The 17,342-nt window shown below is 36.6% G+C and overlaps 1 protein-coding gene across 1 annotated transcript in view; it reads right to left on the bottom strand.

The window, feature by feature from the left end:
- Positions 1 to 289: 289 nt before the first annotated feature.
- Positions 290 to 17,342, bottom strand: part of LOC145266410 (nuclear pore membrane glycoprotein 210-like) — a 203,385-nt gene continuing 186,332 nt past the window's right edge. The window contains exons 40-45 of the mRNA XM_080122073.1: positions 14,571 to 14,708; positions 12,929 to 13,182; positions 6,089 to 6,308; positions 3,071 to 3,175; positions 1,348 to 1,527; positions 290 to 563 (exon numbers count right to left, since the gene is read on the bottom strand). Coding sequence (XP_079978199.1) covers positions 442 to 563; positions 1,348 to 1,527; positions 3,071 to 3,175; positions 6,089 to 6,308; positions 12,929 to 13,182; positions 14,571 to 14,708 — 1,019 coding nt within the window. The 3' untranslated portion in view covers positions 290 to 441. The remainder of the gene's footprint in view (positions 564 to 1,347; positions 1,528 to 3,070; positions 3,176 to 6,088; positions 6,309 to 12,928; positions 13,183 to 14,570; positions 14,709 to 17,342) is intronic.

Below are 17,342 nucleotides of genomic sequence, written 5' to 3'. Positions count from 1 at the left end.
ATAGAAAACAAATTATTGAAGTAATGTAAGTTATACTTAAATAATAAACAAATTTCAAACTAAGAGTTACTTCCTTTGTTTAAGTTACATTTCAAAAATAATAATGGTGAATTGCTGGATCACGAAAGTAAATATGTAATAATACAGTAATATGTTACTAATTGCGATGTGACAAGTAGATAACATTGCTTCTAGTTAAAATTGACATAAAAATTTAAACAACGTTGGTTTGTAGTTAAAATTCAATTTTTCAAGTTTTGTTATTCCGTACAAGCACAAAAAAATTTAAAAGAAAAAAAAAGGGGGATGGGAGAGAAAATGAGTTTGATGTTATGGATAAGAGATGAGGGAGGGAGAGGAGGTAACTCAGGTGAAAGGCAAAGTCTTTTTTAAAAAAAATAAAAGGAAAAAAAAAAAAAAAAAAGATGACACCGGCATTGGTTATGTAAATCGGAAAGGTGGCTCTCCTGGAAGAGAAGGTGTACTGTGTGCCTCTGGGGATGGGATGCGCACTGACCAAAGTTTGGTGTTTGTTGCTGGCGTTCTGTGGCGAAAATGTGGACCTATAGATTAAAAAAAAAAAAAAATTTTTTTTAAATTGATTACACTAATATTATTTTTAATTATCTAAAAAATTTTTATTGAAAAGAAGAATGAATTTTTCTAATATTTTAAGCAGAAGTATGGTCTTCCATAGTTAAAATAATTCATCATATTTGATTTAATATATTTTATAAGAAATTTAAGTTTATAAAAGACAGAACAATGCAAAGGTGTAATGGATAGACTAAAACTGACACAATTGAAGATAAAATAGTGGAACCAGTTATGCAGTTTCACTATTATTGACCTAATTCAATATATATGCTATCTTTAGACAATCTTTGAAGTCCATAAAGAACACACACACACACACACATATACAATAAATAATAACAGTGAGTGACGTTGGTTGGTTGGTTGTTTTTGTTTTACGGCATATCAACCCTTTTCGGGTTATTTAATGCTGAATCCAAAGATTTTGAAGAAAATTTTTTTTAATAGAATATATTTGTTGTTTTCACGTCGGTTTCTATTTAACCCATAGTTGGGACCCTAACAGGTTACTACCACTCTGGGTCAGAGTGGACCTGGGAGCAATGGTAATTAAAGGGTGGCTCCACACTCCCTGAAGCCCACAAGCTGGGGCCTCACCACTGGATATAGTTTAAGGTCATATCCAGGACCCCCATTGAGGGACTTTTACCCTCTGCAGGGGGGCAGTCGGCGTATTCTAATGCCCCACCGACAGGGTCAGTGAGTAACGTAGCTATAATTTATACAAATTTTTTGGTTATTTTTCCTTACTTGAAGATTTTGTTGGTGTTCCCCAATAGCTGGTTGATGGTGGTGTTTCCTCTGGGTATCTGTTCATGTGTACTTCTTCTCTACTCGGTACTGGGCTGTGACCATTGTCCATATAACGGCCACCCAAAAATACATCTGGACGGGGATTGAGTCGCTGTGCTCCATAACGAACTTGATAAGCTGAAATAAAAAAATATTGGAAGCGTTTTTTTTTTTTTTTATTTTAAAAATGACTGCTGATTACTTATTGCGTTATTAAAAGAAAAAAAAATGACCCGTGTTTGGCGTGAACCTTGAAATCAAATGCTGTAAACAAACTCACTATCCATAGGCCATGGAATATCAAGGATATTGAGCCCTCTATATTGACTATAGAGGATACTGAGCACTTTAGATTGACTAACTTATACTTCTTAACATGTATGATAATGTACTATTTTTTTACAGATAGATAATGTACTGTAGGAAATACCAAGGATTTTGTCTAGTATGAAAAAAATGGACTCCCAAAAAAAAAAAACTAGCCCAGTTAACCCTCACTGAATGAATATAAACATTTTATTATAAATACGCTTGCGAGCCTGTCTTTGTTTTATTGTTATTTCCATCGCAAATGCTCGTCTGAGCTCCAATCACTGCCCCCCCCCTGCTAATCTTTCACGAAAAACACCCGTCTAGCTGAAACAACTGCCAATAATTTTTCCCACTCTTTGACTGTGCCTAAGTCAAAACGTAGATTCCATGAACAAAGCTTCTTTCTTAGAACTGCACGCCTGTGGAACTCTCTTCCGTTTGCCTGTTTCCCAGCTGACTACAACTTGGTTGTCTTCAAGTCCAACATAAACAAATTCTTGATGAACCGCCACTTTAAATAATCCTATCTACCAAATCTCCGTTACTAACGATTACTACGATATTATCACATTGTTTACTATACACTCAATAACACTTATTCTCGAGTGTCCTCTGGGCCTTGATAAGTGGTGACTTCTATGTAAAAAAAAGTTTGAAGCAGATACAATAATAAAAAAAAAAAATTTGTGATTTATGTAAGTATATAATTGAATCTTTAAATCAACAGCCAATAAAAAAAAAAAAAAAAATGCCTCTTACCGTCATGGGGAGCCAAGTAAATAATACAAAGTACAAAAGAAAAAATTTTAATTTCGTATTAAATGGGGGGAAAAAAAACTTCACTTTGTTTAAATGCAAAAGGATAAGAGCTTTCATTTTGTGGTTGTATATTTCAGCACGGTCCATAAACTGCAGAAGTTTTTCTTTAACCGAATTAAATGTTTTTTTTTTTTATGTTTTCCAAAATATGTTGCTGATCACTTATGGTATTAAAAGCAATAAAAATGAAACTTCAACCATAAGGTGGGCACAGATGCAAAAACTACTAATTCTGACACAACCATAATATGAGGTCAATAAGGCAAAAAAAAAAAAATATCCTAAATTTCACATATCATACTTAAAGACAGTATCAAAATCATTCTTATCTACTTTAGATTTCAAAAGTTTTAGCAAGACATACAAACACACATACATACATATGCACTAACAGACACCTCTTCTTTATATAATAGATTACAGAACCATAAATTTTGTATCAAATGAATATTTGATGAGAAATGCGGATGGTTGTATGATAAGGATTTACATGAATTTAAATAAGCAGGTCTATAGAAAAAGTTCTAAAAAACATTTTAGAATATCTTACCAAGGGCCAAGACAAGAAAAAAAGCTGCCGTTAACAGAAGAATCATAAGCCAAAAAGGTTGATTGCTGGTGACATCAGCAAACGCAGTGTCTTTAGTTTTAGTATCTGCAAATAGAAAAACAAGATTGATATTATGTACTAAAATACAGGTGTGCAGGGGCACACACTACAAGAAACACCGGGAGAGATTAGCTAGGAAATGAATGAGAATATAAAACCGGTTGATCCATTTAACCACACAGACCATGGGCAGCCATTAATATCCAGGGATGAGTGTTAAGATGGAGAATTTGGAAGAATGTTTCTAATTTCTGGAGATTAGAAACCGAGGAAACAAAAAAAAAAAATATGGATGTTGTCAGTTTCCAATGGTCTGTTGATGGAAAACTGGATATATCGGATTTCCGAGTGAAAGTGAATATATTTGGCTGTTAAGGGTAGATTGTGTTGAGATCATTCACTGTTAAGCTCTGTCGCTGGTTTTAGTTGATCGCTCTTCTGAGACGAACAAATATTAATAAAAAAAACAATATTCGAAAACAAAAAAGAAGAAAAGTGATTAAGAAAGGTAAGAGTGGTAAGTCCAATCACAAAAACTTCACTTTAAAGATGGTAATCAGAGAATATCCCCATCAAAAAATTGGTATATATATATATATATATATATATATATATATATATATATATATATACATATATATATATACATATATATATATACATACACACATAGGTCACACTTATAAAACGGTGGTTGATTAATGCTACATTGCGTTTGGAGTTTCAAGTATTTCTAAAAACCTGATGGTACTGATGAAAAATTTAATATATAATGTTCATTTAAATAAAATACATATGCGCTTGCAAAAGAAATTGAACACCTATTTCTCTCATAACACTGAAATATATATATATTACTATAATTATTTTTAATACATACAGACACTAGTATTTCATCCTTTTGGAAATCATCAGTGCAAGAAATCATGATTACCATTGGTCTGGAGATTCAACGCGCCCACAAAGCCATCTCTGACTCCATTAGCAAGGAAAAAAGCCACTTGGCCAACGTTAACTGTAGCAAGAATATAGTTGAAATTAACATTTATATAAAGCATAAATGCCATTCAAAAAGATTGAGAGTGATCTTAATATTACGGTCTGCACATGTAGGCTTAAGTGACCAACATATATTTCAACGTAAAGTGCTCGACAAAAAGAACTCAGTTTTTCAATGGGTAGATATAATTATTACTATAATTATTTTTAATATATATATAAATATAGTTTTTAATACATATGCTTTTAATACACACACATATATATATATATATATATATATATATATATTATACACTGTTTTTAAAATAAAATTATCCATTGACACGTGTTTCGTTGTCTACGACTCATCAGTGGCTGAATCTCGTGAGATTCAAAATCGGGACCTCATGGTAAGAAGCCTTTACTCTTACCACTGGATCACCTCGCACAGCTGTTTGGATATATTGTGATTTACGTAAATGTTATTTTATTTGTTTTTGTGATACATTTTGAATGAATTCAATTTTATACGAAAGTGCATTTTTACCTAAACAAGGCCGATAGCCATTAGTCGTGTGCTCTCGTGTAATGAATGAATGCGTTAATGTAGGATTGACATGAAATTCTTAAAGATAAACTAAAATGACCGAAAAATGGGCTGAAATGACTTAAATAAAAAGTAAATGACTTAGAATAACTTTAATGAACTTAAGGATGAATTGAATGACCTTAAGAATGGCTTGAATGCTTAAAAAATAATTGGAATCCTTCAAAAACAACTTGAATGATTTTGAGACTGACTGGTCATAAAGTGGATGATCATTTTACATTAAATCAATACAGAAAAGTGATCCTCCACTTTATATCACAGTTACAAACATAAGTGCAGCATGTAGTAAGGACAGATACTACACTTTGATCTTGGTCAAAAGGCCAAGAAAAGCTGTATTTATTTGCTCCAACCGAGCAAATTAGGCACAAGGCCAATTTTTAATCTGAGGAGTGAAGGGGAAATGGGGACCAACTCCCCGGGGAGTGACAATTGGTATGAAGGGTTGCCCCTACATTGACCAAAGTCTTATATGTGGGGTTTCCCCCACATATTGTCTTTGCTTGCAGTATCTGCCGGAACAGATACTACACTTTGAGATATTAAATTTTTTTATTCACAGGAAGAAAAATACAATTGGGAAAATGAACAAAAAACTTAGGCACAAAGCCAACTCAAAAAGAAGGGGTGATGGTGAGGTTGGTTGATCCATCGCGTCTCTGTTGTAAATTTTAAATGATTTTTCTCTCGGCCAACATCTTTTATTATGGTTACCCCTTTAAATTTGTATTTATGTGTGTGTGGTGGGAGGGGGAGGTTGTTCCTACTTAAACCCAATTTTTAAAACTTATTTATATAAAAAAATATAAGAACAGCATCCATTAACAACAGACCTTTGAACTTAACCAAAAAGGCAAAGCACAAAAGTGTTACGGACAGACCGACCGACGGAGTGACTTATAGAGTCGCTTGCACGCGACTAATAATATTTACTATAATAATTATTAAATACCTACAGACACATGAGTTCCATCCTTTTGTTGGGTGTCACGATTAACACAAGTCAATAGATTCGAACCCGGAAATCTGTATATCATGTTGTGGCTCTCAATTTTAAAGTACCAGCTAGAAAACAATGCCTAGGACGTTTCTATTTATTGTTGAATACAATGAACGTTAAGATGGGAAATTGGAAGAGAAATTCTGTTCTGTCGTTTAGTTTTAGGTGCATAGATGAAAAAAGGGAAATTTTTACAACTGTTGTAGCTAAACGAGTTACAAGATGCTTGAAGCGATGAAAGAAGAGTTGTGTAATAATCACAAAAAAAGATATAAAGGGAGGGATGAAAATAACTGAAGGTCGTTGAGCAATTAGAGAGTTCAAAGAAAACACAGGAACTAGCGATAAGTCAGTCTGTCAAACATACCTGGAATGATCTCCTTGCGTTCGACCAGTTTGATGTAAATAGGAATATGCACCCTCTGCCCTGTCAGCTGGCACGAGAAGTCCACAGAAAGATCACTGCGCAGTTGATCCCAAACAACACCCACATCGCGCAAGCGGACGGGGTAGACCATTGCGGAGGAGGTGCTCATGTCACTCTCGGGTGGGAGGATTTCAATTAAGGTAGGGTCACTTGATGTTACCTGGGATAAAATATTCATGAAAAACCAAATTATTTTCATATGTAAAATTAAAGTTATGCAAGAAGAATTAACAGTTTTTGAATTTTCAAAAATCAAAATGGAACAAAAAGGAATAAACACACACACACACACATTAAACATACTCGTGTACACTAATGGTAGTGATCACAAGTATGTTTAATTTTTTAATTTTTTTTTTTATTTTTCTTCCTTTGAAGATTGTAATGCCGGGTATGGGGCAGCCAAACCAGCTGCCAACATTGCCCCGCTTTTTTATTGAAACCAACCGAGAGCTCTTTTTAGTATCCTCGCTGTTCCCTTAAGTGCAATTGTCTGAATCTCTTTTGCACTTGGTTCACCAGGAATATTAGTTAGGTAGGACTTCAGGTTTTTCTTCATAAGTCCTGTGGCACCTATAACTGGTATGATCGATATCCCCTTTAGGTTCCAGTTTCTTTTCATATCATACATGAGACCTTGGTATTTGGTCTGTTTCTCTCTTTCAGCTCTGTTAAGACCGCCATCATTAGGAACACTCACTTCAATGTGTGTGTGTGTGTCTTTGTTCATATATAATTTTACTAGCAAGGAGATCCAACGTTGCCCGAGATTGAATGAGGATCAATGAATGTTCCACACCATACTTATGGTGGCTTCCTTCAGTCTTGACAGACTATGGATACCAACTCTAAAGATGCGTGCACATGGAATATTTGTGGCAAGAGTTGCACAATCTCCAACCACACCTCTCCTGAGTCTACATACAGTGGCAAGTGGAGGTTCAGGACAACTGGCAACAATATCGAAATAAATGGCGAACACATACAGCGCCTAGCCTTTCCAAATGGTCACCCATCTGGTACTAGCCAGGCTCAATGTTGCTTAATTCGGTGATCTGACAAGATCGGTCTATCAATGTGATTATACCATATACATACATACATACATACATACAGGGTGTCTCAACTTAATCATCTAGTAAGAAAATTTTCTCTTTGTTAATATACGATACATAAAATGTTATATGTAAAAATATTAAAAATTAATTTATTTCACTCTTTTTTTTAGAACACTAGAAAGTTTTTTGTCATGATTGTATACATTCAAGAAGAAAAAAAAATATGAGAAGTTTAAAAAGGAATTCATAAACTCAGCCCAAATAAGACTAAGCAACCACGTACTTGTGGATAAATTTAATAGAACAAGATCCGCGCATGATATAAAAAAATGACAAAATCGAACAATTGTTTACAAAGATGATATTATGCTGTAATTGTGCGCTTTTGGGGAGAATCCAGACAATGGCCTTAACTTCTTTTGATTTCTTTACACATAATTTTCTCAAAGAAAAAAAAAAAAAAAAAAAAAAAAAGACAATCTAGCTGAACTCCAAGAACACACAGATATTCAACAGTTCAAGAAATAACACTAGAAATGTTTTAATATTTAAATTTGAAATGTAGAATAAATCGTATTAATCATTTAGGAGTGTAATATGCAGAAATCTCATAAAATGGCAGCTTTTTGTGAGTTTTTATGTCCTGCTAAAACTTGAATGTTATCAAAAGTCAAAACAACTCAGAAAATAAGTCAATATTTTTTTCAAATGAAAAATTTAATTTGTCATTTATCTATTTTAATTTCTCTACAAGCGTGGTGTTGGGAGAAACTTAGTTTCAATAATGCTCTGGAGCCATTGTTAATAATATTTGGCGCTTTGAATAGCACACTGAAGGCCTTCTAGGTTTTTATTTCTTTACTCCTTACATTACATGAAGAAAAGGAATTTCTTTTCTAGGGGAGATGATAAACTTAACACTATTTAGAATCCTCTATTTAGTTATTCCATGACCCTGGGAAGCCATGCTAATTTAACTATAATGAGAACAGATATCTTGCTGCTCAACTCCTTAGAGAGTCCCTGTAAGCTTAGTCCCTAATAGTAACCATATATATATATATATATATTAGTCTTGGAAGTTTCTTTAAAGCGTCTTTTCTTGGAACATTCTTTTGTCAGTAAGTTAATTAATCTTCCATATTGCTGAATAGTTTTACTTACATGAACAAACCATAGTATCAATGTTCTTAAAGGGATCATCAGTTGTTTACTATGACATTGTTTCGGGGGATTTAAAAGCAATACTCTAAATGTGCATCTGTCAGAATGAGAACCATCTGATTATCCTAGAATGATGATAGATGACATATGCTGAATTGTGAAGCAAGTGTTGCGCAGTTTCTAACCACAACTCTTCTAATTCTAGTGGCAAAGAGAAATTCAGGATAATTGGAAAGAATGCAGATATAAGAGAGCGCATACAGCACCTAGTATCCCAAATGGTCAGCCATTTAAGTAATGACCAGGCTCAACAATGCTTACAGTGTATCAACATGATTGTGAATAAATATAAATAGATAAATGTGAAAGTTTTTTTTCCAATCATTCCTAAGTATATTAACACATACATTGTCCTTATTCAATTCTAACAGAAAATTAAAGTACTATATATACTATAAGTACAAAAATCTTGAAGTACTCTTAATTTGTATATTTATAAGATAAAAAGCTTCTAATTAATTAATATTTTGTAAATTGTGGTTGTTAACTTTACATTTTCATATTTTCTTACATATATGCTATACTTTTGCTGATAGTAAAAACCCTGATGTCACTGAGATTTGGAGAAAAGATACTAATCTTATCTAAAAGGTCAAGGAACCATAAAAATTTTTTTATCGTAACACCGTTTTGTGGCGTTGTTGAAGTCTATATAATTTTCTAGCTTGCCTATTTTAAATGCTTGCTAAAATCATATATGCACCTGACAATTCTTTTGTTGTCATTCTCAAAATCAACACAGAGACAAATTTATCAACATAAGTTTTATTTATAATTTAGCTTTTTGCCCCTTGACAGAGAGAGAGAGAGACGTTAATTGTAGGTGTTGGTTGGTGCGTGGCATGATGATGGAGAGATGTCAAACATGCTCAATTTTCTTCTGTCGTTTATGTTATCTCTTATATAGATATCAAACAACATTCCTGGGAATGTAAATATTAAGATACTAGCAGTTCAGCCTGGCTTTGCTCGGACCCTATGTACTATTCATAACTTACCCTACATGTGAATACACTTTATGTAACATTTCAAATGTTTAGACCAAAATTTGTTCGAGTAATTTCGTAGAGACCACAGAGGTCACTTTTTTTTTTTTTTTTTTTTTTTTTTAACTTTGACCCCAATTTTGACCCCTTAACATTTATTATTTTGAACTCAAATCAAAATACAAAATTTTACCCATGTCCAAGTTACCTACATAATTTCAAGTGTTTAAACCCAAAATTGGCAGAGGAATTTGGTAGAATCTGCAAAAGTCAACTTTGACCTTTTAGCAGCTAAATTTTCACCCCAAAACTGGTTAAAATTCTTGCCGCATGTCTGAATACACGTTATGTATAAATTTCAAATGTTTAGACCCAAAATTGGCTGAGTAATTTGCTAAACACTGCAAAGGTAAAATCTTTTGAACTTTGACCCCGTGGCAGCTCAAACTTTTTACCCAAACCGATTAAAAAGCTTGCCCTATCTCTGAATATCCTTTATGTAAAATTTCAAATGTTTAGACCAGAAATTGGCTGAGTAATTTGGTAGAGACCGTAGAGATCAAAATGTTTTTAACTTTGACCCCAATTTTAACCCTTTAACATTTGTTTTGGGCTCAACTCAAATTAAAAAGTTTGATCCATGTCCAAGGAACCTACATTTAAAATTTCAAGTGCTTAGACCCAAAATCATTGAACCTTGACAGCTAAATTTCTGCCTGAAAACCAATTAAAAAGATTTTCCAAAATCTCAATACTCGTTATGTCAAATCTCGAGTCTCTAGATTGAAAATTGACAGAGTTATTTAGTAGGGAAATGTACACAGACATTTTCAATTTTATACATAGATTACATTCTTCATTTATTGAGATTGTCGGACTGACTTCCTCATCTTGGTTGTTATAGTTACACCGTTTCAGCCGTTTTGCCCTCCGGCCTTCATCAGGTGTTTTGTATCGAACTGGGGAACCGTTTGTTAGGAGTCTTGAACCCAACCCTTTATTATTATTACAGGGGTACCGTGTTCGGACTCCAGCTAGGCTCTGGGATATAGTTGCTGATTCTCTGTTTTTGAATGTTACTTTTCACTGTCTTCGTTCAGGATTGAACTCAGCACCTTTGGGTAACTAAACTTTGATACAATATCTAGGCCCACTCGGCCATATGTCACTAACGGTTCCCCAGTTCGATACAAAACACCTGATGAAGGCCGGAGGGCAAAACGGCTGAAACGTTGTGACTATAACAACCAAGATGAGGAAGTCAGTTCGACAATCTCAATCAATGAAAACACCTCATCTCAAAAATACAGACGATTACTATTACATTCTTCTTTTCATGCATTGCGCAATTCATAACTTCCGACTTGGAATGCAAACATTTCTTTGTTTTTGTGATAATTGCAATTCCAGTCATTTTTATGGGACACAAGAATGTAGATCGAAATTTGCGTTTGTGTAACAGTCATTCTCTTCCTGCAAGTTAGTTATGTGGGGTTGGTTGGTGTGTGGCTTGTTGACGGAGAGATGTCAATCATGCTCGCCGCTGTGTCTGCTGTTGTCCCTCTTCTCTGTTGTTTATGTTATCTCTTATATAGACATCAAGCAACAGAGAGAGAGAGAGAGAGAGAGAGAGAAAGAGAGATGTTAGTTATATGTGGCAGGTTGGTGTGTGGCACGATAATGGAGAGATGTCAATCTGCTCTCTTCTCTGTTATGTTATCTCTTCTAGACTTTAATCAACATTCCTGGGATTGTAAATATTAAGATATTACATTCTTCTTTTTTTTTTTTTTTTGCATTGCACAATTTATAACTTCCAACTTGGAATGCAAGCGTTTCTTTTTTTTTTTTTTGCGATAATTACAATTCCAGTCATTTTTATGGGACACAAGAATGTAGATCAACATCCATTTTGAATGTGTGTGTGCACAATTCTGCTTTCATTCGCTTTGCCACGTGTTTATATCCAACACTTAAATGAAAAATAAAAATGATTTAATCTATTATTGTATCATATTTTAATGATGATGGATGGTGTAGTATTGCTTTTGTGGTCATATAAGTGTCCTTCCAGAAATTGCCTCCTCCTTTTAAAGGGGTGAGCATAATCCTCCCAGATATTACATTCATCTTGGAGAGAAGGAATAATGTAATATCTGATGATGATATACCATAATCATAGGCATTACCTCCTCCTTTTATTGGACGATCCTTCCAGATATTATCTTCTATTTTTAGGGTACGATACAGTTTAGTATACATTTGTTACTCATGATACCATCCTTCCATCATTATCTTCTGTTTGGGCGAGAGAGGGGGTAGTGTCTTATCTGTTCTTTGTCATGATATTGTCCTTCTTGAGAGGGGAGGGGCACTCATCATGATAACATAAGTTAGTACCTTGGGAGCTATATGCCTCTTAGGCTAGGAAAAAAATGTGACCAGACAGAGCACATATTTATTGGTATACATTCGAAACAATATATATTGCATCTCCTTTTCAGGTTCTAAATGTATAAATAGTAATTGCTTTCAATATAAATATAAGGAAGATAATTCAGTATATATAATCAAACGAATAATCATTATCAGTGAACTAACGTATTAGTAAGAAACAAGAAACCAACATTTTGAAACCAATTTTTGAGATGAGGATTGATAATTTGTTTTATTTAGATCATTCGGACTAGTGTTTTCATCTTCAGTGTTATTCTCACAATATTGGGACTGATGTAACCTCCGAGTTTAAGGTTTATTTTATCAAACTCTGGAATCTGCACAGAATTTTGAATGCAACCCATTATTTAGTCCACAGTGATAGCATGTTCTTATTCCATCAGTGATGACCGGTTAGAAATCCTAAGTAATTTGCAATTGTATTTGGAGTATCAACCTCCATAACAAATGAATTTTGCAAAGTACTTTATCCGTTATACCAAGGATCCGTGCACAAACGTGTCTTTGTGAAATTCCATACAGATTCCCAAAGTTCGGCAGAAAGAGTCCCAGAGTTCGGCAGAAAGAGTCCCAGAGTTCGGCTGAAAGAGTCCCAGAGTTCGGCTGAAAGAGTCCCAGAGTTCGGCTGAAAGAGTCCCAGAGTTCGGCTGAAAGAGTCCCAGAGTTCGGCTGAAAGAGTCCCAGAGTTCGGCAGAAAGAGTCCCAGAGTTCGGCAGAAAGAGTCCCAGAGTTCGGCAGAAAGAGTCCCAGAGTTCGGCAGAAAGAGTCCCAGAGTTCGGCAGAAAGAGTCCCAGAGTTCGGCAGAAAGAAGGTCAAGTAACATCAACCAAAACTTAGTGAAAATAACACTCAAGATGAGAACAATAATCCGAAGAATCCAAATAAGATAAATTAAAATTTTAGCATAAAAAACAATCAAATTCAACTTGACTTTATTACTCACTTCCCTTCTTTTGGTGGATTAAAAAATCAGCTAGACAGATTTTTATGAAATTTAGAACGTGGATGTTATAGGGAGTGCAATTCTTATTTAAGCGGTTACTCAATTATCTTACCTGTATGTGTGAGAAAAGTAAGGGAATTGTTGACAGTCGTAGGCTGGATTGCGGTGAGAGGGTTGATAGGTAGATTTCTGATGAATGTACATGGAAGGCTGGGTAGTACGGCAAGAAAATTGGGGCTGCAGAGACAGCCGGTTGGTTGTCCATGGCAACGATGCTTACATGGAGTATCATATCAGTCATAAGAGTGCTCCCTACAAGGCCGAGGATCTTGCTCTCTTTCTGGGCTAACTTACACGCAAGATTACCTGCAAGGGGAAAAAAAAACAAGTAAATCCAATGTGATTCTTCGTGATCAACTCAACTTGAATAATATTAACAACCATTTACTATGGATTCCAATTTCATAGCCCATGTGAAACGGAATGAAAGATCTATGATTGCAAGAACAAATTTGCCAATGGAAGAGTAGGGAGTCATTGATGCGGAAGAAGTTATCCAAAGTATATTAAATTGGTTCAATCATGTGCAAAAGATATTTTCAGAAGATCCAAGGAAATTAATTTTAACGTAGGAAAGTTATCTACAAAGTTGGTAGATCTTGAGAGAATTGGAAACAGTTGGTGAATCAAGAACTGTGGAAACAGTGAATGAGAAGGTATGAGAAAAAAAGAAAATGAAGGAAGACAGGAGACAGAGGAGGAAAAAAGGTAGGATGGGTAAGAAGGTGAAAAAAAAAGGGGGGGGGGGGGAAGGATGGAAAAAAAAAAATTAGGAGAAAAATAAAAAAATTAGGAGAAAAATAAAAAAAAGAGAAAAATAAAAAAAAGAGAAAAATAAAAAAAAGAGAAAAATAAAAATAAGAGAAAAATAAAAAGAGAAAAATAAAAAAAAGGAGAAAAATAAAAAAAAAAAGGAGAAAAATAAAAAAAAAAAGGAGAAAAATAAAAAAAAAGGAGAAAAATAAAAAAAAAGGAGAAAAATAAAAAAAAAGGAGAAAAATAAAAAAAAGGAGAAAAATAAAAAAAAGGAGAAAAATAAAAAATTTGGAGAAAAATAAAAAATTTGGAGAAAAATAAAAAATTAGGAGAAAAATAAAAATTAGGAGAAAAAAGAGAGAAAGGGAAAAAGGACAAAAAGAGGAAAAAGGACAAAAAGAGGAAAAAAAGGACAAAAAGAGGAAAAAAAGGACAAATAGAGGAAAAAAAGGACAAATAGAGGAAAAAAAGGACAAATAGAGGAAAAAAAGGACAAATAGAGGACTCTCCCTCAACAAAAACACAACAACTAATGAATAGATTTTAATACTTACGAAAATAAGCATCTATTCATTATTTCCAGCCCCCAGAAATGTGTGTGTGAATCTCTTAGGTTAAGCAGCACATGATGCATTATCGTGTTTAGTTTTACATGTTGGTATATGTTGGATGGTTTTTAAAATTGACTTCCAAATCTATCTCAGGCCAGGTTTAGATTCATCCCTCTTTTTCTTAAATTCATCCTTATCATTTCCCTCTATGTTTTCTTTGGTTATTCTCCTGTCAACTAACCCTGCTACCGCAACTGTTTTGCATCTAACTCCAAAGCTCTCATTAATTCTTTCAATGTGACCAAACCAACAAAGTCTCCTGTTCTGCATGCATCTCCTTATACTGTCCGGATTTAATCTTTTTAAGAAAAACTAGTGTCGTCTTACCTGAAGTTGAATCATAGACTGTAGAGACAGTGAACAAGTCTTCAACCCCAATGTCTTGGAGACGGCTAGACATTTCCAGGAAGCAGTTAAATGGTGCCACAAGATCTGTAGGCAAATCCAGTGCTGAACAACTGTCATCTTCAAAATTAAAAAAAAAAAATTAAAAAATTAAAACCAAAAAATACATTGCAAGAAATGTATCCTCTTACTCCTTGTGGCATTTCCAACTTTCTTCTTGGGTCCTGAGCGGTCACTTGGTTGCTGCTCTGATGAAGACTGCAAATATCAAAGGGTTCCATTCCATCAATTTACCATTCATCCCATGTTGTCAAGATCATGAGGGCAATCGTCTGCGTTGGTCATAAGAGTTGTACCACTAAAGAGCAGAAGTCACATTCAAGTACCTCCAATTTGATGGCTGTTTTTTTTTATATATAAAAATCAATTTTTCTGAATAAAAGTTACAATGTTGCATTTGTGTCGAAAAAAGAAAATAAATTTCTAAATGCATTTTTACTTAAAGTGTTTTTGGACTGGCTTGATTCTTAAGTTCTAGGCGATTTTAGTTTAAAAAATGGGTCTGGGAAGCCCCTCGTCACCAGAAACGGGGCAGATAAGCACCTCGGCACCAGAAACGGGGCAGATAAGCACCTCGTCACCAGAAACGGGGCAGATAAGCACCTCGTCACCAGAAACGGGGAAGATAAGCACCTCGTCACCAGAAACGGGGAAGATAAGCACCTCGTCACCAGAAACGGGGAAGATAAGCACCTCGTCACCAGAAACGGGGCAGATAAGCACCTCGTCACCAGGAACGGAGAAGATAAGCACCTCGTCACCAGGAACGGGGAAGATAAGCACCTCGTCACCAGGAACGGGGAAGATAAGCACCTCGTCACCAGGAACGGGGAAGATAAGCACCTCGTCACCAGGAACGGGGAAGATAAGCACCTCGTCACCAGGAACGGGGAAGATAAGCACCTCGTCACCAGGAACGGGGAAGATAAGCACCTCGTCACCAGGAACGGGGAAGATAAGCACCTCGTCACCAGGAACGGGGAAGATAAGCACCTCGTCACCAGGAACGGGGAAGATAAGCACCTCGTCACCAAGAACGGGGAAGATAAGCACCTCGTCACCAGGAACGGGGAAGATAAGCACCTCGTCACCAGGAACGGGGAAGATAAGCACCTCGTCACCAGGAACGGGGAAGATAAGCACCTCGTCACCAGGAACGGGGAAGATAAGCACCTCGTCACCAGGAACGGGGAAGATAAGCACCTCGTCACCAGGAACGGGGAAGATAAGCACCTCGTCACCAGGAACGGGGAAGATAAGCACCTCGTCACCAGGAACGGGGAAGATAAGCACCTCGTCACCAGGAACGGGGAAGATAAGCACCTCGTCACCAGGAACGGGGAAGATAAGCACCTCGTCACCAGGAACGGGGAAGATAAGCACCTCGTCACCAGGAACGGGGAAGATAAGCACCTCGTCACCAGGAACGGGGAAGATAAGCACCTCGTCACCAGGAACGGGGAAGATAAGCACCTCGTCACCAGGAACGGGGAAGATAAGCACCTCGTCACCAGGAACGGGGAAGATAAGCACCTCGTCACCAGGAACGGGGAAGATAAGCACCTCGTCACCAGGAACGGGGCAGATAAGCACCTCGTCACCAGAAACGGGGCAGATAAGCACCTCGTCACCAGAAACGGGGCAGATAAGCACCTCGTCACCAGAAACGGGGCAGATAAGCACCTCGTCACCAGAAACGGGGAAGATAAGCACCTCGTCACCAGAAACGGGGCAGATAAGCACCTCGTCACCAGAAACGGGGAAGATAAGCACCTCGTCACCAGAAACGGGGCAGATAAGCACCTCGTCACCAGAAACGGGGCAGATAAGCACCTCGTCACCAGAAACGGGGCAGATAAGCACCTCGTCACCAGAAACGGGGCAGATAAGCACCTCGTCACCAGAAACGGGGCAGATAAGCACCTCGTCACCAGAAACGGGGACGATAAGCACCTCGTCACCAGAAACGGGGCAGATAAGCACCTCGTCACCAGAAACGGGGCAGATAAGCACCTCGTCACCAGAAACGGGGCAGATAAGCACCTCGTCACCAGAAACGGGGCAGATAAGCACCTCGTCACCAGAAACGGGGCAGATAAGCACCTCGTCACCAGAAACGGGGCAGATAAGCACCTCGTCACCAGAAACGGGGCAGATAAGCACCTCGTCACCAGAAACGGGGGCAGATAAGCACCTCGTCACCAGAAACGGGGGCAGATAAGCACCTCGTCACCAGAAACGGGGCAGATAAGCACCTCGTCACCAGAAACGGGGCAGATAAGCACCTCGTCACCAGAAACGGGGCAGATAAGCACCTCGTCACCAGAAACGGGGCAGATAAGCACCTCGTCACCAGAAACGGGGCAGATAAGCACCTCGTCACCAGAAACGGGGAAGATAAGCACCTCGTCACCAGAAACGGGGAAGATAAGCACCTCGTCACCAGAAACGGGGAAGATAAGCACCTCGTCACCAGAAACGGGGCAGATAAGCACCTCGTCACCAGAAACGGGAAAGATAAGCACCTCGTCACCAGAAACGGGAAAGATAAGCTTTTTGTCGTCAAAAACAGAACTATGTATTTAGTCACTGAAAATTGAGCCACACCTTTTTTCATTAAAATTAATAAAGAATTTCAAGTTTAAATTTTAAACTGAACTAAATTAGATTTCACAAAATTCTCAGATAATGAGA

Source organism: Euprymna scolopes, chromosome 41 (genome assembly GCF_053919585.1).
Source record: "Euprymna scolopes isolate OS-2025 chromosome 41, ASM5391958v1, whole genome shotgun sequence".
In the NCBI taxonomy this organism is placed as follows: domain Eukaryota; kingdom Metazoa; phylum Mollusca; class Cephalopoda; order Sepiida; family Sepiolidae; genus Euprymna; species Euprymna scolopes.
The sequence above is the reverse complement of the archived record's forward strand: the minus strand, read 5'-3'. Positions and strand labels throughout refer to the sequence as shown.